Source organism: Telopea speciosissima, chromosome 4 (assembly GCF_018873765.1).
Source record: "Telopea speciosissima isolate NSW1024214 ecotype Mountain lineage chromosome 4, Tspe_v1, whole genome shotgun sequence".
Classification (NCBI taxonomy): domain Eukaryota; kingdom Viridiplantae; phylum Streptophyta; class Magnoliopsida; order Proteales; family Proteaceae; genus Telopea; species Telopea speciosissima.
Window position 1 is genome coordinate 63426683 of NC_057919.1, and position 27649 is coordinate 63454331.

General features: G+C 39.0%; 2 protein-coding genes across 5 annotated transcripts; both read left to right on the forward strand.

Annotated features, from left to right (window-relative positions):
* Positions 1–1404: 1404 nt before the first annotated feature.
* Positions 1405–7509, forward strand: LOC122660496 (lipase-like). Of its 3 annotated transcripts, XM_043855826.1 has the most exons (11): positions 1408–1574; positions 1910–1979; positions 2663–2742; positions 2969–3034; positions 3156–3203; positions 3294–3361; positions 4913–4985; positions 5084–5245; positions 6652–6846; positions 7046–7134; positions 7213–7509. In XM_043855826.1, the coding sequence occupies exons 2-11, from the start codon at positions 1913–1915 to the stop codon at positions 7412–7414; spliced, it is 1050 nt and encodes a 349-aa protein (XP_043711761.1). In that variant the 5' UTR covers positions 1408–1574; positions 1910–1912; the 3' UTR covers positions 7415–7509. The 3 variants fall into 3 exon arrangements, with proteins under 3 accessions (XP_043711763.1, XP_043711761.1, XP_043711762.1); XM_043855828.1 differs by lacking the exon at positions 6652–6846 and having other exon boundaries at positions 1405–1574; XM_043855827.1 differs by lacking the exons at positions 1408–1574; positions 1910–1979 and having other exon boundaries at positions 2949–3034.
* A 14860-nt stretch (positions 7510–22369) lies between these two features.
* On the forward strand, positions 22370–27262 carry LOC122657979 (E3 ubiquitin-protein ligase MIEL1-like). Of its 2 annotated transcripts, none has more exons than XM_043852801.1 (12): positions 22370–22490; positions 22604–22691; positions 22790–22849; positions 22979–23011; positions 23114–23191; positions 23329–23372; positions 23470–23510; positions 25442–25524; positions 25610–25701; positions 25808–25877; positions 26518–26559; positions 26922–27262. In XM_043852801.1, the coding sequence occupies exons 1-12, from the start codon at positions 22441–22443 to the stop codon at positions 27042–27044; spliced, it is 804 nt and encodes a 267-aa protein (XP_043708736.1). In that variant the 5' UTR covers positions 22370–22440; the 3' UTR covers positions 27045–27262. The 2 variants fall into 2 exon arrangements, with proteins under 2 accessions (XP_043708736.1, XP_043708737.1); XM_043852802.1 differs by having other exon boundaries at positions 22793–22849.
* The last annotated feature ends 387 nt before the right edge of the window (positions 27263–27649 follow it).

Sequence of the window (27649 nt, forward strand, 5' to 3'; positions counted from 1 at the left end):
ATGAAACCTGCAAAACCTGGAATCTCAAGATCTGGGTCAAAAGGATGTTGGGAAAGATCTTTGAAATATCAGCAAAGGCATAAAAAACTATCAAGAGCAGTAGCTCAATTGAAACTATCAAGAGCAGCAGTAGCTCAATTGAACCAATAAATTCAAATCGGAGAAGAAAGGGGATGGTGACCATGGTTAGGATGTTGGGAAAGAAAGTGACATCGTGTCGAATGGGGTAGTTGGAAGAGACAATGGGAAAATGGTGGTATCGGTTCTAGGTTAGAGCTTAGAAATCAGATGGGAAAAATGGGTTAGAAGAAGAGAAAGTGATACAGTGTCGAATGGGGGTAGATGGAAGAGAAAATGGGAAAATGGTGGTATCAGAAAATGAAAGAGAAAGTGATATAGTGTCAAATGGGGTATATGGAAGACAAAACAGGAAAATGGTGGTATCGGTTCTAGGTTAGAGTTTAGAAATCAAATGGGAAAAATGGGTTAGAAGAAGATGAAGATGAAGATGAAGATGAAGAAGCATACGATGAGTTTTCTTTTTAGAGAATAGAAGAAGAAATGAAGGAGAATAGGTTAGAAGAAGAAGAAGAAGCATATGGTGATTAGATGACTCACAGCTGTCCTGGTTCGTCCTGCCGGGTGCTGCAATTCCAGTGGATTTTTTTGATTAGGCCGCATCAGTGCCGGTAGCGCCATCGCTCTGAGGGAGGAGGTTGTGGTGGTGGTGGTTGATGTCAGAGTTGGAAGGAGGTTAAAATTGACATTTCAATTTTGGATGCTAACTGAGCTTAACATCAGGGTTAAGATTGACATTTTGACCAAGTATGGGATGTCCATGACATATTGCATACTTACAGGGGTGTCCGTGAAATTTACCCAAAACAAAAATTCCTTGCTTAGAGCCTTAGCTTACGTGGACGAAACCAACAACTTTCATGTAGGCTGTAACGTGTAAAGCTAGCAAACTGGCACGTGCGCTAGGAAGCGAAGAAGGCTGTGATTCATCTCCAACGGAGTTGGAATACTTTCCTGCTCTATCGCGTTATGAATCCAATCCTACATTTCCACGTGTTAGAAAAAATGCTCATCATGCATCCGACGGTCAGAGATTGACGACAGAGTTGGAACGGGTTCCAACTCGGTCGGAGTTGGTTCCTTTTTTCCAACATAATTGAGGGCCTAAACAGCTAAACTTTCCCGGGAATTTAACAGGAAGGGTCAAAGTCAAAACAAAAGGTACGGGGTAATTTCGTCAACTAAAAAGTATCAAAACGAGAATATTTGGTTTGGAGTGTATGGTGATTCCGGTCAGAAACTCGCTTTCGTCTCTTTCTCTTCTTCTTCAAGTTTATCCTTCAACTCCACCTCTTTCCTTCCGTCTGAAGAACAATTAGAAGGAAAAAAAAAGGGGGAAGGAAGAATTTTCGTTCTTTCTTCTGCATGTTATAAGGAGTAAGGAGGAAATTTAGAAACCAGCGAAAGTGTTTTTGAGGGCGGTGACATTGTATGCTCGCTGGGATTTTACTGGGGAGTTTGAGATTTCGAACTGTTGCGGTATAGTTTGACGCCCAGTTTGTTTCTTCTGCAACTCTTATCACTTCTACCCTTTTCCCCTATTTTGTTATCACCAATTAGATGTTTTCGAACTGTGTGGCAGAAATTTTGAGTGATGTTTCAGTAAATTTATAGTTGAGATTTAATGGGTCACCAAATTTCATTTGAAAATCACTCCATCCGCCAGCCTCATTTTTTATTTGGGGTGGGCGTTGGGGGGGGGGGGGAATTTTGATGTTGGGATTCTGAAGCTATTGAATAATAGAAGAACTTAAGAAGGAAGGAACTGGAGATGGGTTCAGACTTGATCTTATTTTTTATGAGTGGTTCATTATTATGCAACTTTTTGCAGGTCATGAGTCGATTCCAGTGGTTAAAGGTGGCAATTTTATTCTCTTTACTTGCAGTTTCTGGAGGGAGAGGTAATACCTTGTCTTGTTTTTATTAAGATTTTTTTAATTTCACAATAGAATTCGTTTAATGTGTTGTAATTGGGGGGTGGAGGGGGTGTGGGTGTGCTGATTTGCAGTCTTGCTTCTCTTTGTTAAACTGAGAATGCTATTTTTGAAATAATTGTTAAACAGCTTCTTCAAAAGTATCTTTTACTGAATTTTGTTAGAGTTTTCTTTTTGAATAAGATATTTCTTATGAAGAGTTGTTTTATATTTTTACATAGACAGTAATTGGACTTGCACACTTTTCAATTTTCAGTAGGTCTTGTAGTCTTTTTAATTCTTTGTCTCTGCATATAATGTCTTCAAGTGTGCTTTAATCATGCCTAAGTTTCAACTTTAGGACATAATGGATTCTAGCATCTGATTTGCAAAGATGTATCTTTTTATTAGCAATATGGGATGTGCACCCCTTTTATTGATTGGAATGTTCCATTTGTAGATGGTTAGTCCAGCCTGTGAATTTGTACTTGACTTTGTCCAAGCTGTTAGGCCTTCCAGTGTTTGTGCATTTGACAGAATTCCTACATTCTAAGTTTTGCCATGTTGAAAACCTCTTACTGACAAGTGAAGCCATGAAAAGTATTATATTGGACATTGCTGTCTTGTTTGATATTCTTGGATATCTCCTAATTATATTTTGATCGTTATAGAACTTCAAGCCAAGCACAAGGACCATGCGTCTGTCTACAATCACACTCTTGCCAAGATATTAGTGGAGTATGCTTCTGCGGTAAGCTTTTGAGAGGCACTCGAAACTAGTAGTTGTATTTAGTTCTTCCTCTTTTGATTAAAATAGGTCACTATCCTTTGTTGAGCTGCATTTGTTTATTGATGAATTGTAATGCCATTTTTTATTTTATTAGCCCACTTAGTTGGTTCTAGATATCGCACTCTTAAGCCATTCAGGACATTCTCTAACCTGTAGGTAGTGAACAGATTCATGCTTTGTTTTGTAGGTGTACATGTCGGACTTGACTGAACTTTTTACATGGACATGCTCAAGGTGTAATGATATGACAAAGGTACTTAGATATATGCTCTTGGGAGCTTACTTTTGATTTCTTGATTAGACTGTTGAGGGAGTTTGGTGGTACATTCCTCAATGTTTGGGCAAAGTTTAAGTCTACTTTTGTGTGGAAGCAGGGATTTGAAATTATAGAGCTGATTGTTGACGTCCAACACTGCTTACAGGTGCATTCATTATGCCATAGTATTATCTTATTAGGTGGCTTTTCTTCTGCTCTCTCTAAGTTCTGATATCAAGTTAAACCTTTTACACAGGCATTTGTTGGGGTGGCACGGGATCTTAAAGCTATTGTAATTGCATTTAGGGGCACACAGGAACACAGGTATTTTTGGTGTCTAGCTGTCTTATTTTTGTTAATTTTGACTGAGGACTTCTCCTTGAACATTATCAATGAATTTAGTAGATGCCTATATAATTAGGTGGCATTGCTGCTATAAAAACTATGTAATGTATTGACTATTATTGGCTTGTCCCTTCTCTCATCTGAAAGGAGGTTGAGCATTTGGAAAGGTGGTTTGGCATCATATTATGGTGCCTCCACCTCTAGTTATTTTCTTTGCCTTGGTTGGATCTGTTTGGGCATGTCCATAGCTAATGACATAAGGGTAAAAGACAATGCAAATTAACTGATTGTTTTGGCCCCATGTCCAGGTTGCATTAGGAAAACATGCAGATCAATATTGAGTTGAGGCACATATGTAATGTGTTTTTTTTTTTTTTTTTTTTTGGGGGGGGGGGGGATAAGAGTCTCTTGTAGTCATATTTTCTTTGCTTAGTTAGGTGTAGTTATCAAAGACAAAGATTTCATTTGGGGAGGCAGGTTGAGAGAGATCTGTACATTTGCTTCTATATCTATATTTATTAATGGACAATTATATTGATACCCTGGGTATATTTTTGAAAGAATAGCCAGTTTGCAAGGAAAAGGAATGGAAAATAGATATATTTGTAAAGATTTTTTGCCCAACCTTGCAATAGCCAATGACTTCATTTTAACCTTTATCTCTTCACATATGACAAGTTCTATTTTTCCTGTGAAAGATGTTCAACGTGTGGGGTATAAACCTGTGAATTTGTTTGTAACATAAGTCATAACCAATGAAACATGCATTATTGTAATTGGATCTGTTGAATCTTGTCAAGAGAGTGGGATGTTTTATTTGTACATACATGCATTTATATTTATAGACATTTACATTACTAGGAAGAGTATGGTTTAATGAAAGAATAAATACAAGCAGAAACAAATCGGTTAGCAAGGTATAGTTGTAAAGAATCTTTTGTATGAGATTACAACAATCAATGGTTAACATTAGGCTTGATCACTTCCCACAAGATATTTCACCATCTGGCACATTTTAATGTTTTAACCAATGAAATGTCTATTAAAATAGTCAGAGGAGGAGGACTTCATAGAAATGGAGTCCCTATTTCAAATTTCCAGAACTTTAGGCCTGCCATATTGTTCGGAACTTAAAACTCATTCAAATTCATTTGTTATTATTACTTTATTAGTTGTCAGAGAGGTGGTGAGAAAAGAAATTCATGGGTTAGGGTTTAAAACAAGTAGGGCTTGGAACGAAGTTGAACGGTGAAAGTGAAACAGGATCCATGTAGCCAACCCCATTTAGTTGGGAAAGACTTAGTTGAGTTGAGTTGTTGATACAGGCAAATAATAACTAGTGCACACTAACTGCTATACACTAGGTAGAAATTTGGGGGAAGAGGGGATAGGGTTGGTTGATATTCTAAAAACTGTTTAGGGTGTTGGAAGTAGTTCAGTTGATTTTGTTATGAAACTCATCTTTTCCAATGCCTGCTTATTTTGTTCTTTTTTCCAAAGTAAAGAATTTTCTGTACTACATTTCTGCAGCATACAGAATTGGATTGAGGACCTATTCTGGAAGCAGCTTGATCTAAACTACCCAGACTTGCCTGGTGCAATGGTTTGTGGTGTAACGAGAGTTTTGGATTAAATCTATTAAAGATAAGTTCTTGTGAGGGAGTGAAGCACTTAATTTCATGCTCTAATTGTTGGATTCAGGTGCACCATGGATTTTATTCTGCATATCATAACACAACTATGCGCCCAGGGGTTCTTGACGCTGTTAAAAGGGCAAAGCAGTTGTATGGGGACATTGGAATCATGGTGACAGGGCATTCAATGGGAGGAGCTATGGCTTCCTTCTGCGCACTTGATCTTGCAGTAAGTATAGTTTAACTTTTATTTAGTGCCCAAAAAATTCATTTAGAAATATTCTTTCATTCTTTATGGCTTTCTTTCATCATAATGTGCCAACTTCGAATCTCTTTTGCAATTTCTTTGTTTCTGTTTTTAATCACAAAATCCCACATATATACTCTTATAATGTATAAGCCGTGTAAGATGCCCATTAAGGAAACATCATAATCTGGAAGGAGAGATAAAGTTGCCACATTAGTAAAATAGTTTTAGGAGATACGGTTTGTAAGGGAGATTAAAAGGAATTACATACATTGAGTGAGAACTAGAGTCAGTGAAGGGTGTGGTGAGCAATTCCACATGCCAAGGAAAGGAGGAAAAGAAAAACTATTGGAAGCAGTAGAGAGGGTTCAGATAAATTTGATTCTTTCGGTATAGTTTGATACAATTTAAGGAAAGATAATCTTGGAGAGAAAAGAGATTTAAAGAGGATAAGGAAATAGAGAAGGATAATATGTAGTGTGTGACGCTGCTCACACGTGTAGAGGTTAAAAATAAAAAACAAAACCATTAGTCTCTCGGATTCCCACATCTTCATTCTTTGTTAACCTGTTTTATATATTAGATGATATTTAAGACAGGGGAAAGAAAATCTAAAGTGAGAGATACTCTGTGTGCACCTGCGAGAAGGAGAGAGTCTAACACATGCAAACTAAAAAATTAATGGCAAATAGAGGATAGAAATATGGTTGTGCCCGATTAACATGTACACATGGAGATGTTGGTCACATATTCTCGAATTCATTGTATGTTTATTGCTGAATGCGCTGGAAGCCTCCCCCCCCAAAGCAAACATCCACATCAGCTAATGCAGCTAATGAATTCTAATTGTAACCCTCCCTAATGATCACTTTGTGTGTTGCATGAGTTTGACTGTCGCATACTGTTCAATGCTGAATTGATTTTTGTGCTTTTGCTTTTATTTTTTCATCTTTTCTGAGGTATGACTAGTTGTGAGTCTTTTGAGAATCTTCAATCTCAAATCTGTAGGACTTCCATTTTGTGGTAATGAAAGCAATACAAGAGTGCATGAAGTGTTCCATGTGTTAGTAGATCAAATTGTGGTGGGAGTGTTGCATTAATTTGGGAAACCTTATTTGCCCATTTCTTTCTTAATTTCTAATTTGTGAACGCAAATTAAATTCACTGGCTGTTGCATGTTGAGTTTCAAATTTTCCTAGAAAAGTTTACTCCTTGACTAGTTAAACCTCCCTTTGGTTGGAATCATTTCATCCCTCCTTTTGGGGGCTTATTTTTTGATGAACCTTTTTTTCTTTGACGTTCATCATGATGCATTTCTGTACTCCTGATTCAAGTATTATGTTGAATGATTTTTTTTCTTTTCTATTTTCCTTTTAACTGCTTGCCAGGTTAATCATGGAGCCCACATTGTTCAATTTATGACATTTGGACAGCCCCGTGTTGGCAATGCAGTGTTTGCATCCTACTTTAGCAAACATGTACAGAATACAATTCGCGTCACACATGAGCATGATGTTATCCCACATTTGCCTCCATACTATTCTTATTTCCCACAGAAGACATACAAACACTTCCCTACAGAGGTACAGTCTACAACTACAAATTATGTCTATATTTTGGAGGCTGCAATCACCTTCTGCTGATGAAACTAGAATGAACCATTTAGACCTATCAGTATAGTTATTTCTGTGGGATTTATTTCTATTGTCAAATCTGGAACTTGAATTCCTTCTTGAAACTTATAAACATGTTTTCAATGTCCGAAATTTCCTCCAATTATAGGTGTGGCTCTACAACGTTGGATTTGGAAGTCTAGTTTACAAGGTGGAGAAGGTCTGTGATGGTTCTGGAGAAGATCCGACTTGTAGCAGGTATCATTCCTTTCCAATATACTTAATGTTTATTAGAAAAAACTCGTGTTCATCTCTGAACTTTTTGGTCTTGTGCAGATCTGTAACAGGCAACAGCATCTCAGACCACACGATGTACTTTGGTATTGAATTAGAGGCTGAGACGTGGGGTTCATGCAAAATTATTACGGAGCCTCATATGTTGAGCTATGCTAAAACGGATCCGAATGGGAACATAGTATTGTCGAGGGATCCTACCACGTCAATTTTAAAACTGAATACACAAACAGCTGTTTTCTAAATTGGCAACAGGAGGGTGAATTGCCTTAGATAATGGCTGAGACCTTTCAGGCTTGGATTTCATCATGGGTTGAGAGGAGATCCTTGTCGACGGGGTCCCTGTATATATGTGTTAAATTATGTACATCTTCATCATTAGTTAACTAATACAGGCTTATGGAGCTTTAATGGGATGATGGTCTAATTGTGGACTTCAGTTATTTGTCTCAGTGAAGCTTCAATTTAATTTTCCAGATTGTTAACATTTATTTTGTTACTTTTGTAATTTATTTATTTACTGTGTATATATTGATATCTGTAAATCAGTTTCGGATGTTAGAATGTTGAGTGTATGAGATGATTGTGGTTTTTAAGATTTAAGTTTTCCTTCATTCATGGTAAAGAGATTTTCTCTTCACCTTTGGTGATGTGATGCTGTGATTGGACTTTGGGTTCATCATGAAAGTATATGAGGTCAAAAATACCCTTCCTTTCGTCCAATCTGAGTGTCAGATTCCATGATTGAAAGAGATTCTCTCTTCACCATAGGTGAGGAGAAACTATAAAACACTTAATTTGAAATACAGAGGATATCAAGTGAGAACCACCAATTCACCAAATATTCTCCAAAGAAATAAGGGAAAATGGGAAAGAGAAAAAAAAAAAAAAAAAAAAAGGAAATAGTTTAGGCAACAAGAAAATGAAAATGGAAATAGTGGAATACTACAAATATTCACAGAGAAATCTACAAGTAATTGACACTATGTAGTCATTTTCTTCTTTTCCAAATGTTGCATTTAAAATGAACAAACTATAAGAAAGAGATATCAGTTTCTAAGCTTCTACTTCTACCATATGTGTATAGGTAAATCTGAAAATAATCATCAATATTGGAACCGTAGCTTGCTTCATTGCATCCCAATTATCCCTTCAATTCATCTTTGGTGTATCACTTGAATGCTCCTGCCACCCACAAATGAAACCCCCCACCCTCCCTACCACCCAAAGAAATAAAGACAAATTCAAATTCACCTTAAGTTAATAAAGAACAAACCAATCAGGATTAATCAATCCCTTAAAAGATATTTTTTTTAAGAGAAAAGTATGATTAAGAAATAATATTAGGAAAGTACCTTAACTACATCAAGAACCTTTCCTCCCATTCTCAATAGTGGACACGACTAGTTTTTCTTCAATTTTTGTCATTCGTTTTTGCTTTCCTGTAAATAGAGATAAATTTAGGGTCTTAGATGCAAAGATGTTTAATAAGAGAGAGAGAGAGAGGGGGGGGGGGGCATGACTTTAACCAGGTTGGGAAGGGCCATGCAAACCCTGAACCCATCGAGGGTTTGGGAGGGCTATAATATACGCAGCTTTACCCCCACTTCGTGAAGAGGCTGTTTTTTATGGATAATGGCAAAAGGACTTTTGCATGGTCAAGGAGGAAGACTTCTTGTATGGCCCCATCTACGGCCACGGTATCATTTGAACAATATTATAGTAATGGGACAATCTCAACAGTTAGATAGAACTTACATAGTTTGAATAAACTAAATATTTTAAATTTCAGAGCCTAATCCAATCAAGTATGTTCATGCTTCCCTACATTTTCAGGTTCTTCTTAGTATATGTCTTAATTTACGCCAATTGTTTATTAAAAAAAAATTTAACGCCAATTTGGTGGTCTTATTTTTAAAGCATTATTTTACCACATGGCCAGGTTTGCTTGGTTTGAAATTTGACATGTGAGTAGGGGATTTTAGGGTTTATTTGTCCAAACAATTGAGATCTCATTTCAACTGTCATGTGGCAGATACTTAGTTATGCAGGAAGCCTTTTTTAGGTGACTAGTAAGATCCAACAAATCCATATAAAAATACGGGAAGCAGTTTTCTGTCTGGAAGTGTGGCCTACGCCAGCACTCCCATTTGTCTATCTCTCTCCTCCTTAAAACAAGGGGGCAAAATTGTCTTTTCATATGGGGAGGAGAGAGATAGACTTATGGGAGTGCTGGCATAGGCCACACTCCCGGGCAGAGTTCTTTTTCCCCCAAACACCTAGTTCAAAAGCGAATTGGCATATAAATTTTGGAGAATTTTTTGATGCCCTATAGGTCCTATGTCTTTCCATAGAAATTAGTACTTTCATGTACTACTATTAAAAGAGCACCTAGGAGTGTCAATATTGGTGGGTTTTAGATTGCTCTAACTATAACTCTTAGCACATATTGGTCGACCAATAAGTTAATATTAGGTGGAAATGTAGCAACTTTACTGTTGCATTCGCCCACCCTTTTTGATTAAATATATAATTAATGGGGAAAAATGTTGCCTGGTCGCGAGGCTCACGTGGCTCTTGTGCCTAGACATAGAAGCGTATGAAAGTATCGTGTTGCCCCTATGAAAAAGTGGAAATCCAGCCCAAGGCGATGCTTGCATGCATGTTTCCATTGGCCGGCGCGCGTATGCAGGCTCTGAGGTCTAGGCAACGATCTCTTTCCCTTAATAAATAAAGGAAGAAAAAACACTACCTGGGCGTATTAGGGGTGTTGCTGTTGCACCCAGATATATAGGCACGTGAAATGACCACTGCATCTCATGGAAAAATGGAATTTTCCAAGGGCACGACGGTTATTTCAAGCGCTTGTGTCTGGGCTAGGGGTAGTTGTTATGTGCCTAATGGGACCCACTCTAGTGTATGGGAACTACATTGGGCCAACCTAGTATGGGATATGTTAAAGGACTTGATTTAACGCGTTCCATCAGCTTCGGAGCTTTTAGCGTATTGGTCAAGTACCTAACATTTGGTATCAGAGCTGGGCACCACGTCACGGGTTCAAGTCACGAAAAAGGCTACCTAGGAGAGGACTACCTGGAATAGAGTGAAAGTCGTCAAGAAAGGGCTACCTACAAGCTCTAGAGGTCTAGGCAACGATCTCTTTTCCTTAATAAGGAAGAAAGAACACTACCTGGGCGTATTAGGGGTGCTGCCGTTGCACCCAGACAGATAGGCACGTGAAATGACCGTCGCATCCCATGAAAAAATAGAATTTCCCAAGTCCACGATGGTCATTTAACGTGCCTGTGTCTGGGCTAGGGGTAGTTATTATGTGCCTAATGGGACCCACTCTAGTGTATGAGCACTAGATTGGGCTAGTCTAGTATGGGATAGGTTAAAGGACTTGATTTAATGCGTTCCATCAGCTTCAGAGCTTTTAGCGTATTGGTCAAGTACCTAACATTTGGTATCAGAGCTGGGCACCACGTCACGAGTTCGAGTCACGGAATGGGCTACCTAGGAGAGGACTACCTGGAGTAGAGTGAAAGCCGTCAAGAAATGGCTACCTGCAGGCTCTAGAGGTCTAGGCAACGATCTTTTTCCCTTAATAAGTAAAGGAAGAAAGAACACTACCTAAGCGTATTAGGGGTGCTGTTGTTGCACCTAGACAGATAGGCACATGAAATGACCGCCGCATCCCATGAAAAAATAGAATTTCCCAAGGGTACGATGGTCATTTCACGGGCATGTGTTTGAGCTAGGGGTAGTTGTTATGTGCCTAATGGGACCCACTCTAGTGTATGGGCACTAGATTGGGCCAGCCTAGTATGGGTTAGGTTAAAGGACTTGATTTAATGCGTTCCATCAGCTTCGAAACTTTTTGGTGTATTGGTCAAGTACCTAACGTTTGATATCAAAGATGGGCACCACGTCACGGGTTCGAGTCACAGAAAGGACTACCTAGGAGAGGACTACCTGGAGTAGAGTGAAAGTCGTCAAGAAAGGGGTACCTGCCGCCATGCAAAAACCCTGCAGCAGAGTGGAGCCCCTTGGAAAGGGCTACCTACTGCCAGAGTGAAAGCCGTCGAGGACGATGGCTGCGAAAACGTGGTGGTCTGTTATGTGTCTAATGGGACCCACTCTAGTGTATGAGCACTAGATTGGGCTAGCCTAGTATGGGATAGGTTAAAGGACTTGATTTAACGCGTTCCATTAGCTTCAGAGCTTTTGACGTATTGGTCAAGTACCTAACAGTAGTACTACACTACAAGTACCCAAGTAGCGTTCTCTTTCCCATGAGTAAATAAAAAGTATTTATTTTGGGTAAATTACACATCACCCCCTGATTTTCAAACGAAACTCAGATCACCCCTTGATTTTTGAAAAAACTCAAATCACCCCCTCTATAGTAACGGTGTTAGTCTGCTGTTAGTTACTAGTGTGAAAGGACTATTTTACCCTTGTACTAAAACATTGGAATTAAATTTATAATACTACCCTTTAAAATCTATGTTTGGATGTCAAGGGTAGTTTAGAGATTTAAATTTATTTAACTGACTGACATCATCACTTAACAGCATAAATCTAACAGTAGGGACTAATTTGTCATATTGGGGTCTAAATCAGAGGGTGATTTGAGTATTTTCAAAAATCAGGAGGTAATCTGAGTTTCGTTTGAAAACCAAGGGGTGACGTGTAATTTACCCATTTATTTTTTGATCATTTTTATCGAGTTTATTGGGTTTTGCAATTTGATTGATTTCGGTCTATCTTATGAATCCAATGGTGGCAGAATAAAACAGATCAACATTTAAGATTTGGGGGTGGGAACCTTGCCAGGCTGCATGGCCCAATACGCATAGGAGCATTCAATAAGGTTGGGATTTTTCATTTAATGAAGGATGAAACGATCAATTCACCCTTCCTTTGGATGCCCCGCCGGCGCAATCTCACTGGCCCAGCCTAGAATCGTTATCGTCTACGGTTCCTTGACTGGTGCGATTCCTTAGTGTCTCTCACAAGAGGGGGGTGGGACCCACCCGAGGCACCTGACCCAACACTCTGCCAGGGTGGGGTCCACCCTCCTCTTGTGAGAGGCACTAGGGAACCGCACCGGTCAGAAACCGCATAGGAAAAAAATTCGCCCAGCCTGGCAGCTTTCTTTCCCTAAAGCTTTTTTTCTAAAACCAAAAAGCCCGGGTTTATCATTGCCTAATGGTCCATCAGGTCGGGTAGATTGATATGAAGATGACAAAAAGCAAAGTTTCTTTACGTACCTTCTTCGTCTTCGTCGTTAGCATCATCGAAGAAATCATCGTTGTCGGGTTCGGATTCGGAATCGGGTTCGTGACGTGGGGTGCAATAACCGGACCCTGTCTCTGCCGCTGCCTCCACAATGGCTTTGATCGCATCTTCGTCTTTCCTTGACGAGAAATACCTGTCCGGCGAATCTCCACATACCAAATTCTCATCCAACTCCTCAACCGCCATTCCCTCTTTATCTTCCTTCTTCTTATTCACTTCTGTATTTACGATAATGTCCTTCACATCCGCCGCCGCAGAAGTAGCCACCACCACCACCACCTCGCTATCGGACTCCTTATTGCTGCTAGCCTCACCGTCGGCCTCAGGGATTGTCTCTAGATCTTTGTGATTCTTCATGTTGAAATTGGGCTTTCTCCGGTGAGTCACGGTGGTATTGCCGGTGGCGACGGCGTCATGTTTCGATTCACCGCAGCCCATTGAATGGAATGTGAGGGATAATAGATGGAACTTGGAAGGAATGGAGGAGAGGAGGGGTAGGGTTTCTCTTCTCTCTCTTTCTCTCTCTCTCAAAAAAAACAGAAAGAGCAAATCTACCTTCTGTTCTTGGGAGGTTGAGGAGAGTCTTGGGCCTTAGGCAATCAATTAGCCAGCTCAGAGTGATTCATGCAAGCGGGGAGCGTTTTTAGAGTGGTAACTCCATTCTCTACGGTGTCTCTCACATATACAAGCCTTCCTACGCCAGCTAATAAAAAGGCAGGGATACGAATGATATTCAATATATTGAGGGTCTGGGTCCCAGATAAACAAATCTGGAGTTCTGGATTACTAGAATTAAACTAAAGGGGCGCTGTTTTCTGTACCGCAGCGTAGCCTGCGCCGGACACATGGGGGTGGGCACAATGACCACCCTGCCCCCCCTGCATAGGCTGTCCATGTGCCTGATCGCAGGCTGCACTGCGGCACAGAGAGCATTCTCCCTAAACTAAATTACTAAATTATATATGAAGATCGGGGGATTTGGATCCTCTACTGCCTAGCTGCCCGGCAGGACCGTGCTGCCCAGACATGGTGTTGTGCGCAATGTCTGCCTTACCCCTGCCCAAACGCCTTGCCCGAGTGGGGGTAAGGTGGTCTTTGCACACAGCACCGTGTCTGGGCAGCACGGTCCTACTGGGCAGCTCGATAGTAGAGGATCCAAATCCAAGATCGGGTCTGGCATGCACGTAGTAGTTGCGAGGGGAACTTTTTGGCTGCGACCCTGCTACCTGGGTTTGTAGTCAAAGAAAAGAAATAATTCACTTCTTTTTTGGGTTCATAAATACCTTTCTAGGTTCTTATTTTTTCCCAAATATCCTTCTAGATTCTGTTTCTTTGGTTGTGAACTGGGTTGCAGGGACATTCCTACAACCCAGGTAGTAACAAAATTTTGTCCGTTGCAAGGAGATAGATTGATATATTGCTTAGATAGATGATGGGGGTACAGTAGGATACGGCCGCAGAGGAGGCGGAACCACGTTTTGAAAGGATAAAACTATGGGGGTGTCAAATGGGATAATTCTGGGTAATTAGAACGGTTCTCAAAATTAGGATCCCATCCCGTTTAATCTTGGGAAGATCTTAAACAATCAAATATGTGCAAAATTCCTAACTATACTAAAAAATTTCCCAAGCAAATAAATAATTAAATATATTAAACATAAAATAATTAAACATCAATTCTTAAGAATACAACCACTCAACTAAGCCCAAAATAATTGTAAGCTTTTGGATCTTTTGTAATTATAATATAACTCTTAAGTATTAACTAATCTTAAATAAGTAGCTTATGCATTTTAAACAAGTCCTAGTGGTTTCGGTTCTAGTCGATTCCTCATTAGGCTTTTCAATTCTGGACCTGTTGGAAACCTATCCCAGAACCATCCCATCCCATTTAATAATCGGTCCCAAAATTAGTTCCCAAAGCCATACCATTTAGTAATGGGACGGATCGGTGTCGATTTTGGGTTTTAGCAAGGACGATTATGGTTTCGAACCCAACTAAACACCCTTATATAAAACACAAATGAATGTCAACCCGTCTAGCCAAATTGGTTCACATTAATTTGAGGTCATGCACCGTTACCAACTGTTTAGGTAATCAGGCCTCGTACCCTAGGGTATGGACAAACTTCTACTCAGTCAATCGATCACCAATCCATAATCGGACTCATGGTAATCGGGGCTTTAAACGGGTTACTTGGTTATTCGATCTATAATTAGACTATAAAGGGGCCTTAATTAGGCTATAACCAGGTTATAATCAAGCTAAATAGTCTTAAATGGACTAATCGAGCTGTAAATGTTTGGTTAACTGTCGGTTAATGGTGTTGGTCGGTCTTAGTCAGACGCCCGTCAGACTACAATCAAATACCATTACCAACCCTTTCCATAATCGGGCTAGGCTCGGCATCGGGCAGTTTACTAACCTATCAATCCAGGCTCGAACTTTAACCGATCAAGCATATCAGTGCAGGCTAGCAATTGACCCCCTACTGCAAGCCACCTAAGCAAAGAGGTTGTTAGCTATTGGATGGGACTTTGGGAGAGGCTCCCAAGGGGGACATTTTAAAATCGTATAGACTAAGAAGTAGATACTTTTGTTGGAAATATTTAAAAAATGAGATTTTTTAATTGACGCCTCTTAGGGTGTCAAATAAATTTATTTTTTGGTAAATAGAAATTCATTCAGATAAGAGGCGTGAGATACACAAGGTTTGAATACGAAGTACCCAAAACCAAGGAACGAAGTATGAGCATGCTGTCTTACATACCATTGACAGGGTCTTCTAGGTTAGGGCGTGGGCAAAACCATTAGAATCCCTAAAAATAAAGTTGTAGACACAACTTACAAGACCAAAGGCTACATAAAATATATCCTTAGGAGAATTAAAAAACTACTGGTGGAGGGGGCATGCTATATAATGCCCCATGCTTGTCCATTCCGGTTTGGACGTTGGAAGCAGGGCCTATTTTCGCTCCATACTCTGTGCCTGCCTTCCATAGTGCCAACTGTCTCATCAATGGTTTCAAAACTCCAAAAAGGTTGTCTTCTCCAGCAATGGCTATCACAACGATGCTATTCAACACCGGCGTGAACAACTTGTACAGCGCTAGTACAAAAGAAGCTCTGGTCTTGTTTTACCATTCATGCTCCGGCAGTGAAGGCATGAGATGCTTGGTAAAAGGAAAAGTCCATAGGCCCAAAAAGAGGGGAAGAGTTTATTAGAGGAAACCCAAAGTGATTGTCGCTTCTCACCATGTTAGAGATAGGAGAGTCAAACCTCTAGCGCTACTACTGCAGCACTAGAGCTGATGACTCTGAAACTTGTTGTAGTGAGGAATGGTCATAGGGGCAGACTAGTCTATGGTCGAAGGTGGCTTCAAATCTGGTGTAGATTTTGGCAACAAAGGAGCACTAGCAAGTCTTAGCTGTGCAAGAGTAGCAATAGTGCAATGCACAGGAGGTAGGGGTGCAGTGGTGATGCAAGCCCAGCCTGCATCTTGTAGACCTCAGCCCAACTCCACCGTGTGGGTTGACATCAACTCATTCAAGGTCATAAAGCCTAAAATTATTTCAAGGTTCAGCACCAACTCTTGGTCCAAAATGAACCAAAGACCAAGGCCAAAAAAGTGATCACTCAAAGTTGACCAATGAATAATCCAAAATTATGACTTTGCACATGTCTCCACTTTAAGTGAAATTTGGGATTATTTTCATTAGAAATTTGAAAAAAATTAAAACATAAAAGTTATATATCTTTGAGTCGTAGTTCAAATGGCTTTGAAATGAGCTCAATATGATTTAAAATGAATGAGTTATTGTCATTTTACTGATAGGGTGTGAATCTGTCCTGTTTAACCTTTTTGTAATTATTTGTTCTATCACTCTCCCGATCCGTTGTTCAAATAGCGTAGGTGAGGCTTTATCATTTGGTATCAGAGTCTAGGAGGAAAGGATCACTCATCAAGGCTCCCAAGTGTAGAGATAGCCTTTTAGCCCAATTGGAAGACATGCGCATTCAACAACAACTCGCTAATTCGTCTCTTCAAGTGCAGCTTCAACATCAAATCGTTGATTTAATTCGTAAGATAAATAGAGTGCAAATAGTGTCACTCAACCCATTCCCAATTCGCATTTCACATTGTCCATAGATTAAGTTTGCATACAATAAATTTTTTTTATTCAAATCATTATTGATTAATGATGCGGTCTATCCCTAGTTTTCAAGAGAGACCTCTTCTGTATCTTCCAAGGAAGATGAATACTTTAAATCCCAACAAACCACCATTTTTTGATAACTATCAAGATGACAACTTTAAAGAGTGCAATTTGTTTGAGGCGTTTGAATCAGACATTGATTCGAAAGCACCACAAGAATGCGATTAATTGGAGGAAGTTGAATCAGATTCACCTTCGACACCCTTCCTTTGTGCTTTCAATAGTTTTGTAGGTTTCTAAGATGAGAGGAAGCCCACTTTATATGATGTTGGATTTATCGTCAAAGAATGCTTGACTGAGGAAAGATTAGAAGTATTAGATCTGTTTTTCCATTTGACCACTCCACCTTCTTTGTCACCCGGATATGTTCTTCAGTTCATGGCCAATATTTCTAATATTATCTCCAAGCTCTCCATCACCACTGAATTTTTTATGTCACACCTTACGTGGCATGTTTTGCTTTTCTTCCTATGTTAGAGCATTAAACATGTTGTACACAAGATGTTCTTAGTAAATATCCATTTGATCCCGGTAGAGCTCAAGTATTTTGGGTGGAACAAGAATTCGATGATGAATTCTTTTGAAGAAGAAAAGAATGATGGAGGCCACACCCGCACCCATGTGGCTGACCCTAATCAGTGCTTCACTCAAATGGACCATAGTGTAGACACCTCATTTTGTCTTTTCCCTTTGGAGGTTTCTCGTGAGGATAATGAGCACCCTCCAAGGTGTAGAACCATTGTATTTGTGGATTTAACAACAGTGTGCACTGTCCGAATCCGTTTATCGATCATCGATTCTCCTTGTCGAAGCCTAAATCAGAGCCTCTGAACCCTCCAAGATCCCCTGGAAAGGCTAGCCTTGTCCCAGACCCCTTGGAACCAGTCTGGCCTAGCACAGAACCTGGTCCAAGTAGCCCAAATCATCCTTGTTGACACCGAAGTTCAGGTCGACACTCAGAGACCTTGAGTCGGCATCGACCTAACCTTCCATCGACATCGAGCCCTCTCCACTCACTATCGAGCAGAGCATTCCTATTGTCTAACTTACCTCAACATTCAAAACATTCACACTGACACCTAAAAACACCGTCCTCGATGTCAAGAATTGTTCAACGATAGCCACTCGATGTCGACCTAATCCCTCCTCGATGTTGACTCGACCCCAGTTCAATGTCGACCCTGTGCAATTTCGAGAATCCCAAACTTGCCATGTTTAGCTCTGATTTCACTTCCTTTTGAGACCAAGTCTAATTTTGACAACTTGGATGCGTATTTTAGCCTCCTTAGGCCCCCCTAGAAACTCATCTTTTGACAATTAATCACATGCCCACATCCCCATTGACCATTAACTTGACCAAACACCCACCGTCGATGCAAAGACAACTCTTTTCGATGATCCGGATCAAACCCAACATCTTTACACGAATTTGGGATTGCACACACCCCTCTACATCTATAAATACATCCCCTTTCATGTTGAGGGGGATCTCTTGCAAGACCTTTGATCTTTGGAATTCTAAAACCCTTGTAGAACTCTCTCTAAGTCCTCCATTGGCAAGTTCTACTCATATTGAGTGATCCTCGAGTACGAACGACAAAGTGCTATCCGAATGAGTGATAAAGAAGCCTGGCAAGCGGCGATATTGTCTCTATAAACTACTCCCCTGAGTCACAAAAGGGAAACCTCCAACACTCTTTGAGTTTAACTAGGTAAATTCTCTCTTTCTCGCTATTAATCCGTTGTTTTATCGTTTTCTTCTTCATACTTATTTTGCATCTCTTAGGAAGCGTATGATCCCATCTCCTTAGTTGGTGATCATACAAGATCTTCTCAAACATGATCCTCATCCCCTGTAGTTTAAGACTCCCCTATTTCTGTTTACCATTTATGCTTAATGATTTTTCAATGTGATTGAGTTTTTTTTTTTTTATATATGTACTTTCTCATACATCTTTTAGCCTAGATCTCATGTCTCCATTTTTCTTTTAACTAGTGTTTCAAGGTTGTCTAATACATCTTTCTTACGTCGTATTTCATGCATTGTGTTACACCCTCACAACATCTTTTTCATGTTTTAACTCTTCGCTTACATGCACCCAGATAAGGTTTTTCTCGTCATTTCTTTGAATTTTCGTCATGCTTTGTATCCTTATTTCATCCTTTTTTGTTCTTAAACATGTTATTTCTTTATTTTTGTCTCTTTCGTTATTCGTTTTTACTTTCATGTATACTAATCTTTACCGTGCAGCCAAACCTCTAGGTGTGTCTCATAACCTTCCTTTGCACTAAGGGTGTAAAATCCTAACCCGAACCGTTAAGATCGATCGAAACGAACCGAAAAACCTGAGGCCGAACCAAACCAAACCGATCCTTATTGGATTGGTTTTGGACTGGGGTATGACGGGACCGGATGAAAATCGGACCGATCGATAACAAACCGAAAATCGAACCAAATGGAACCGATAAAAAAATACTGAGTATAAGGTTATGAATAATTGAATTGATTTCAATATTAGTAAGGAAATTTATGGTTGTAAGGGAAATTGTTACAAAACAATGAGTATGAGGTTATGAAAATAGGAAAATTGATTTGTAATAATGCTTGTTCCATTGATCTCCTTTTTAAGTGTGGGGCTAATGAAATATTTTATGTAGTTGAAAAGAGAAAGAGGAGAAAATAGGCACAAACCGAACTCAACTTGTTTAAAAAACACCTGGTATCGAACCGAATCCAAACCACTATAAACCCGTTATCATAAACTGAAACTAACATGAAACCAAACCGCACCGACACTGAAACCGAGCCGAAATCGAAAAGTCCTTATTGGTTCGGTTTCAGTTTTCCCTAAAAGCCATATCGAAATTGAAAAAACTGGACCGAATCGGCCGATTGACACTCCTACTTTGTACATTACCCTTTATTTCTACTCCTTGTACCGTACATTCCCTCCCAAAAACATGTTATAACCCTACCTAGCCAAGTAATAGAAAGATCGACAAGTCCGGAAGGACTGGGATGCCTAATACCTTCTCCAGATCATAACTTGACCCGTACCCAGACCAACAAACCATTTGTCTCCAGAAGGGTATAATCATGAGAGTCATACATTTCAAAATCAATTGAAAAGTAGTCAATGGCTACGTAAATTGTTCAAATAATTGAAGGCAAAAGTTTCCCTGATAGATAGGCTAAATAAAAATGTATTTATCTCAAAGATGACCTGGATAAACCATATGTGAAATTTTAGACTAAAGTTTAACATTTAACTACATGTATTGACATGCATTCTTATGTATATCCATGGTGCCTATTGCCCTAGTGGTAATTCTATCACCATCGAATCTCTTCTAAATTTTCAATGATTTGTTTTACCATTATTTTAACTAGAACTTGATAGAATGAGCAGGGGCTGGGGTTTACTTACCCACAAAATTTAACTTTATTCGATCGATCACATGGCAAAAGTAGGCTCTCAACCAAGGTTTTGACTACGTGTCAATTAGAAAATTGTTTCCCATAAACAAACATGGAGATTAAAAGAAAGAGTTCTCCACAATGCCATTGTGGGGAAACAATCAGCACCGCCATACCAATGGCAGTGTGAAGAATAATGTCATCTATATGGGACCAAGATGGGTGGATGAGAGAGAGTAAGTGTGGGCCTAGGGCTCATTATGTGAAAGAACATATAATGGAATCTACACTTTGGCATCCATATAATTCCCTCACCCTTTTATTCCACAACAACTCAGCCTTATCCAAACTTAATAGAATCAGCTACATGCATAATTACCTTCCAATCAGCTTTATTCGAGATCATACTTGATACAAGAGCTTAAGCTAGACATTTTTTTTCTCACTTCTCTTGGGGCCAGTTTGGACCTGCCCCTAACTCTTCTAATTTCTTCAATCTGAATCAAATCCTTCCTCCGTAATAGAACATTCAAAAACTTCCTTTGAATTCTACCCAAAAAAAAAAAAAATTTCCTTTGAACATGGTTATGCCACTTCAAACGATTTTTTCAAAACTATTTCCAAATCAGCTCTAATACGATCATGCTTTACTTAATCCTTCCCAATCCTGATTACTTTCACCCCCATTAAATTACGACAAACGGATAGGACCCAAAGGAAAAGAATTGTGCAGATTTATTCCTGGGCAATTTTTCTCATGTCTCACTTATCTTCATTAAAACCCATCCCTATGGAGGATTCGATTTTCCATCCTCTTAGGGCGCATTTGGTAATGATCTCGGGAGCTGTTTTTCAAGCTCGGGAGTGTCTTGGGACCAGAAAAATGGAATCTAATGTTTGGCAAAACTGATTCTGATTTTCACTCCCAAGAACGAACCGGGTACCAAAACTGGTCTGGAGATTGGTTTGGAGAAACATGGTTACCCATGTTTCTCACTCCCAAGATCAATTTTAGGGTAACTTGGTAGGTGAAATCCCGATAAAATCTTAAAATCTTTAGGCTTCTCCACGATAAAAAAAACTAAGGCCGCTGGACATCTTGACGGCAAGACGCAAGACTCAAGAGCATCTCAGGTATTCTTCTTCTTCGGTCTTCTTCTTCTTCTTCTTCGTTCTTCTTCTTCTTCTTCTTCTGCTTCTGCTTCTTCTTCTTCTTCTTCTTCTGCTTCTTCTTCTTCTGCTTCTGCTTCTTCTTCTTCTTCTTCTGTAAATTCGTTTTTTTTCCCTTCATTCTTGTTTTAAAATTTGTATTTGTATGCTTCTTTTTTTCTTCTTTAAATTTGTATTTGTATGCTTCATCTTATGTAGTTTTAGAAAATCTGCAGTTTCCATTAGAGGATGTTCTGTGAGAGAGAGAGAGAGATGGAAGCTATACACTATTTCTTTTGTTGGGTACGGTAACCGTCTCTGTGTTCATAGGATAAAAAAAATCAGAATCTTTTATGTGGTAGCTATTGCGTATTCTCAGCTGGATTTGATTAGTGCTCGTTTTTTGGAGAGGTAAATTTCCTGGTTACAAAAAGATTTCTCTAATTCCCTGGTCACGTGTGTGTAAACCAAAAAGCTTCAGTGGTTTGGGTTTACAAGAGCTTTGTGCACAATAAATCTGTTCTTGGAAGACTTGGCTTGAGTTGTGTAGCGTCTAATATGGAAAACTAAAGTGCATCCAAAATTTAGGATTTTTAACTGTTGAATGGTGGAATTACTACTAGGGGGAATCTTACTCGGCTTCTTTATGTTGGGGATACTCATGTATTTTGTTCAAAAGAAAAAGAGACTGGTTGACATTTATTTTTATCATGTCCTTTCTCTAAAGGTTACAGGCAGCAGGGGTATTAGGATTAAGATCAGAATAATGGCAATAGTTTTAAATTTCTATCCCAGACCATGTTTTACCAAACACCATTTGGTTCAGGAATGATTTCGAGAACAGTTTCAGAACAGGTTTACCAAACGCCTAACAGTAGGACAAAAATGATCTTTCGAAAAAAAACAGAAAAGATCATTTTATCGAAGAACACCGTTCTCAGAACGGAATCGTTACCAAACGCGCCCTTATTGGTGGGAAACGAAGCTATCCCTCTCCCAATTAATAACTACCGTATAAATAAGGGTTCTGTTCAACAGATCTTCTCTCCGTTTTTGGGTTGTAGCGACATGTGACGTTCCGTTATTCATCTTTCCAAATCAGGCAATTTTGGCTTCCCTCCTTCCTCCGCTCCCCCCCCCCCCCCCCAAGTTGTCTGTAACTCTTCGTTCCCTTTCAACAATGGAAGGCATTGCCAATGAACGTCTCGATTTCGGAAAGATGGAATATGGGTTCTTCTCTCTCTCTCTCTCTCTCTCTCTCTCTCTCTCTCTCTCTCTAATATTTTCTTGATTCATTTTCTCTGTTTTATTGATGTTGTTGGTATGGTGTTTGGTTCATTCAGATGCAAGCATTATCGGAGGAGATGCAAGATTCGAGCTCCCTGCTGCAACGAGATCTTCCCTTGCCGTCACTGCCACAACGAGGCTATGGTAAGAAACTCTCTAATTACTTTTGTTGTTACCTTATTTAATTTAATTTGTTTTTGGGTTCTTCAAATTCATTAAGTACGTTCTCTCTTTGATTGCACCAGAGCACTCTCAGAAACCCCCTTGATCGCCATGAACTTGTCAGGCAACATGTTCAGAAAGTAATTTAAATCCTCCGATTCCCATTTTTATTCAAATAATACCCCTACGTCTTTGTTTCCTTTGTATGTTTCATTCATGTTTAATTTTAGCTTTAGCTGATGAAGAACGGTGTATAATTTCTTTTTTAGGTTGTTTGTGCAGTTTGTGACACTGAGCAGAAGGTGAGTTGTGCTGGTGCATTTGGGTTTATATTTCATTACCCTGTTTCTGTTCTATTTTTCTCTGACATTAATAGTTGGATTCTGGATATGCTCACGTCTCAGATTGCTCGGGTTTGTTCTAACTGCGGTGTCAATATGGGTGAATACTTCTGTGAAGTCTGCAAATTCTACGATGATGATGTGAGATAGATAGTTCCGTTTTCCTGCTTTCTGAATTTTTTTTAATTGTCTTAGCTCGCTGTTACTTGACCAGGGTTTCAGAACCCTTTGTATTTATATTTTCGGATCTGATCATAACTATTTCCTTTTTGTTGCAGACTAGCAAAAAACAGTTTCATTGCAATGATTGTGGAATTTGCAGGTGAACAAGAAGTCCACCCTTTGGTTTTAAAGTTTTTTATTTGTGTTTTCCTGTGGTCAAGCTGGATACCGATATGTGTCTTTGATGGCTTGATCAGAATTGGTGGCCGCGATAATTTCTTTCACTGCAAGAAGTGTGGTATGCATTATTCGCTCCCCTATCGTTATTTTTTTTCAAGCTTTCTTTGTTACTGTAAATGGAAAGTTAGCATGCTAGAAGGTTTTCATGGATTTTTCCTCAACTCAATCACATTCTATTGAGAAAAAGCAATCTTTAGAGACAAAACAAAGCAACAGTTTCTCATTCTTTAAATTTTCTAAATATTTCAGTGTGTTCTATCAACACTTACTCCTTGAATTGTATTGTTGGACTCAAGAATCAAGACTGCTGAAAGCCAATGAGGCTGTGTTTGGTTGACAGTTCAAGCTTCCTAGAGCTTAGGATGATTGATTAACAAATACTAGCAGATTGAGCTCTTTTGTCTGTTTTCCTGCTGTGCTTTACAAAATGGAGATTACATTTATTGTCTTTCATGGAATTGCAACTAAGTCCTGATGTAGATCGAAGCATGAAGAAGACCAAAGAAAGAAGAAAAGAAAAAAGTTACTGTTCACGTAAACATTACAGTGTGCGACACTGTTCACATGAATAGCGATTTGGGGGCTGATATGGACTGGTGGCTTAGAAGAGTTGATTATTGTTTAGTTTCCTATTTGAGTTGTAATCCTAATTAGGAATCCTAGTTAGACTGTTAGAGTCTAGTTTCTATTTTATAGGTTTGATTAATTAGTTTCTTACTTAGATTAGGATTGGGTTGTTTTATTATAAATACATTTATGTGTCTGAACAGAAAATAGACAGAGATTGAAGAGAAAAGAGCTATTGATGAAGCTGTGAGATGTGGCAATAGTGAGATACCATGAGTGAGAAGCCCTGGGTGAGAGGATGATGGGCTGAGATAGCCGATCCTAACCACCCACCCCCCCTTCTGTATCCCTTTCTTCTTCTTTCCTTATCTTTTATGTTCTCCTTCATATGTAAACAGAAAATTAGCAATAAAAAAAGAGTTTCAGATATTTAATTTTATCCCTTTCATTGTATTTATCCTGCTGCAACCGACCTCCTGCTAGTTTCCCTAGTTCGAGGTCGATTTTGCATCAAGTCCAGATCTATTAGTGTGCTTCCAAACTTTGTTTACGTGTTTAGAATAGATAGAAGTGTCAACCACACGTACCAATTTCATCTTTTTTCTAGATTTAAGACCCAAAATAGCCCAGTCTTCTCCTTCCAATTGAACTAAAAGCTTGCAAAATTACGTTTTCTATGGGCACACATACATTCTTGTGAAGTCAAAAAGTTCATAACATACAATACTCTGTTGTTAGTAGTCAATAGCTGGGTTCAGTCTTTTCTTGGAAAATTAAAGCCATGATTTCCTCATACTGTAAAATACAAGCTGATCCTAAACTGATTTAACAATTTTAATAGCCAATTTTTCCCCTTTATTGATAAATAAAGCATGAGAGTCAAAACCAAAAAAACTGAATTAGGTATTTAACTTAGATCTATGGTCTAGTAGCCTGTCAGGCATGATATACTGACTAGGTTTGGCCAGTTACTTATATTCACTAACTAAATGAAGCAAAAGTTAGTCCACTGGCTAGTGACAACAATCCGAGACTCTCCATGCTCAAGTATATATCAAGCTAGCCCAGCCACTGTTGATCATTGTCAGTACTCCTGGAGACTATTCAGAGATTGAGGGCCAAAATCCAACATTTTCAATTGATGCAGCAGGATGTATCATTTTAATTTTCGTTTAGGATGGAGGAATATTGGGTTTCATTTGATGCGTTCTATTTTTTTTTTAATGTACTGTGGCGTTTGAGGATCTTCCTCGCACCATACCAAACCATTTTAATCAGCTTTTCCTGACCTCGTAACATAATGGTGCTTTGACAAAATTGTATAGAATGCAATAGTGTGTTCGTTGCACTGTACAGTGCACATGTGCTGCTTATTTTTGCATAAACTCAAAAGTAAACTGTTAACATATTTTAAGAGTACAGGTTCTTGCTATGCGGTTAGCCTACGTGATAATCACCTGTGTGTGGAGAACTCCATGGGACATCACTGTCCCATCTGTTATGAGGTTTCACTCCTACCTATTCCTTTTTTTTCTTTGTTACAAATTTTCAAGGGATTTATACTTATAGCTTTAGTGCATTATGTGGCAGTATCTTTTTGACTCACTGAAAGAAACAACAGTTATGAAGTGTGGCCACACGATGCACATGGAATGTTATCGTGAGATGATAAAGCATAATCAGTAAGTTCCAGCAATACCTTGAATTAGTTTCATTTTCGGCCTGTTTAATGGCAACATGATGACTTGTACATTTAGACCCTAAGTAGCTTTGTGATTTGTCAACCAGATATTGTTGTCCCATATGCTCAAAGTCGGTCGTTGACATGTCTAGAGCCTGGAGGAAAATTGATGAAGAGGTATGGGGTTCTTGATTATGTTTGGCCTTTGTAAAAATATTGGAAGGGTAAACATATTTTGTGTATCGATATATGGTCGACAGAGATCATTGATAATCTTCTCCAGACTCAATAATCTTAATTTTAAACTTGTGGTCAGTTAGAACTTGTTTATCAATATATAGTTTTGGCTGTTGCATAGCATTTTAAGAATCAACAGTGATATACTATTGTGTATAACGTCCATGCTGTACTCAGGAAGCAGCTGGGTTGCTTTAACCATCTTAGATTCTTAATAGGCAATGTTGCTGCTTCTGGTAGGTTAACGGGTTGGTTTGTTTTTAGTTTCTTCTTTTGGTGCAGTGTTTGCTAGTTGGGAATTCACTGTAGCCTAGATGTGCTACAGTGGCTAGTGTTTTGAAATCTTTTTTTGGCTTGTGGGGGAGGGGGAGGGGTTTTGGAGTTTAGAACCTTTTAAGCATTTTGTCTGGATCAGGGTTGCTTTATACTTCTCTTTTGGTTTAGTAGATTAATGTCCTTATCTTTATGCTCGTTATCTTTCCAAAATCAACTAACAGTTTCTGTTATAGGGCATTTAATGTTGGATTTGTTTGTCCAATTTATGTGTATATTAACTCTTGTAAAATTGACACCTTTTCAGGTTGAGGCAACCATCATGCCTGAAGATTACCGTTACAAAAAGGTGTTTACTTCATGCTATACTTTTCTCATTTAAACTTGGATGTCAGTTTAGAATACCTCAATACCCTGTGTTCTGTTATAGACATTTGATTCATCAATTCAGAGATGCACTAACACCAATAAAAAGATGGTGTTATAGTAAATGGTGATGCACCAAAGGCATCATCCTTTCTTACAGAAATTTAAAAAATCAGAATCGGATCAATCGAATTGGTCGATTCGGATCAGAGTTGGCACTCACCAATTTGGACGCTTCCCGTCGATTCTGACACTGGATGATTCGATTAGCGATTCCGAGGTTTGAAACTCTGCTTTCTGAGCATTTCAGGTAATAATGCTTTGAGAAGTGATTTTCTGTTGCAGGTGTGGATCCTCTGTAATGATTGCAATAACACTGCTGAAGTCTTCTTTCACATAATTGGGCATAAATGTAGTCACTGCAATTCCTACAATACCCGCAACATTTCCCCTCCGGTTCTCCCTTGACGAGCAGATTATTTGCATTGGAAGATTCAGTTTATTCTTTGAGGGATACATTCTTCATTTGCTAGCCAAAGGTCAAGTCACCTGTTGATAATCTGTTGTAGGCTTCATCCAAACATAAATCAAAATGGTCTTGTTGGTATTTGGCTAGTTTATGTTATTACCTTGTTTTGATAGATTGTGTATTACCATACCTATACCATTTCTTGGCAATCATCTTCGAAGAACTGTAACTAGTTATATCTTCATTGATCATTATTGATTTCACTCAGAAAAGTTTCAAGACTCCTCAATTCTTGTTTGATGTTTATCCAGGTTTTTCTTATGAGACACAAAATTTAATACACCACATGAGGGTTTAAAAAAAATTTGGGTGGGGTTGCAAGAGGAAAGACCTTACAAGTCATACGAGGGGTTTTTTTTTTTTTTTTTTTTTTTTTTTTTTTTAAATATATACTTTTAAACGTGTGGTGTATGGGCCTAGAAATTTGAATTAGCTTCTTATTCAAAGAGGGATATAAGCATTGTTGATTAGCCCTTTGGGTTCCAATTTATTCCATTGTCCAAATTCTCTCTTGACCATGTTTGGATGCACAACCACCATGACC

Excerpts from the sequence above, each read along its gene's own strand:
- LOC122660496 (XM_043855826.1), top strand. The coding sequence starts at position 1,913 with ATGAGTCGATTCCAGTGGTTAAAGGTGGCAATTTTATTCTCTTTACTT. Across the intron at positions 3,035-3,155 it reads GGTGTAATGATATGACAAAG|GGATTTGAAATTATAGAGCT; the intron begins GTACTTAGATAT and ends GTGTGGAAGCAG. Across the intron at positions 4,986-5,083 it reads CAGACTTGCCTGGTGCAATG|GTGCACCATGGATTTTATTC; the intron begins GTTTGTGGTGTA and ends TGTTGGATTCAG.
- LOC122657979 (XM_043852801.1), top strand. The coding sequence starts at position 22,441 with ATGGAAGGCATTGCCAATGAACGTCTCGATTTCGGAAAGATGGAATAT. Across the intron at positions 22,692-22,789 it reads ACTGCCACAACGAGGCTATG|CAGAGCACTCTCAGAAACCC; the intron begins GTAAGAAACTCT and ends CTTTGATTGCAC. Across the intron at positions 23,373-23,469 it reads AATGATTGTGGAATTTGCAG|AATTGGTGGCCGCGATAATT; the intron begins GTGAACAAGAAG and ends TGGCTTGATCAG.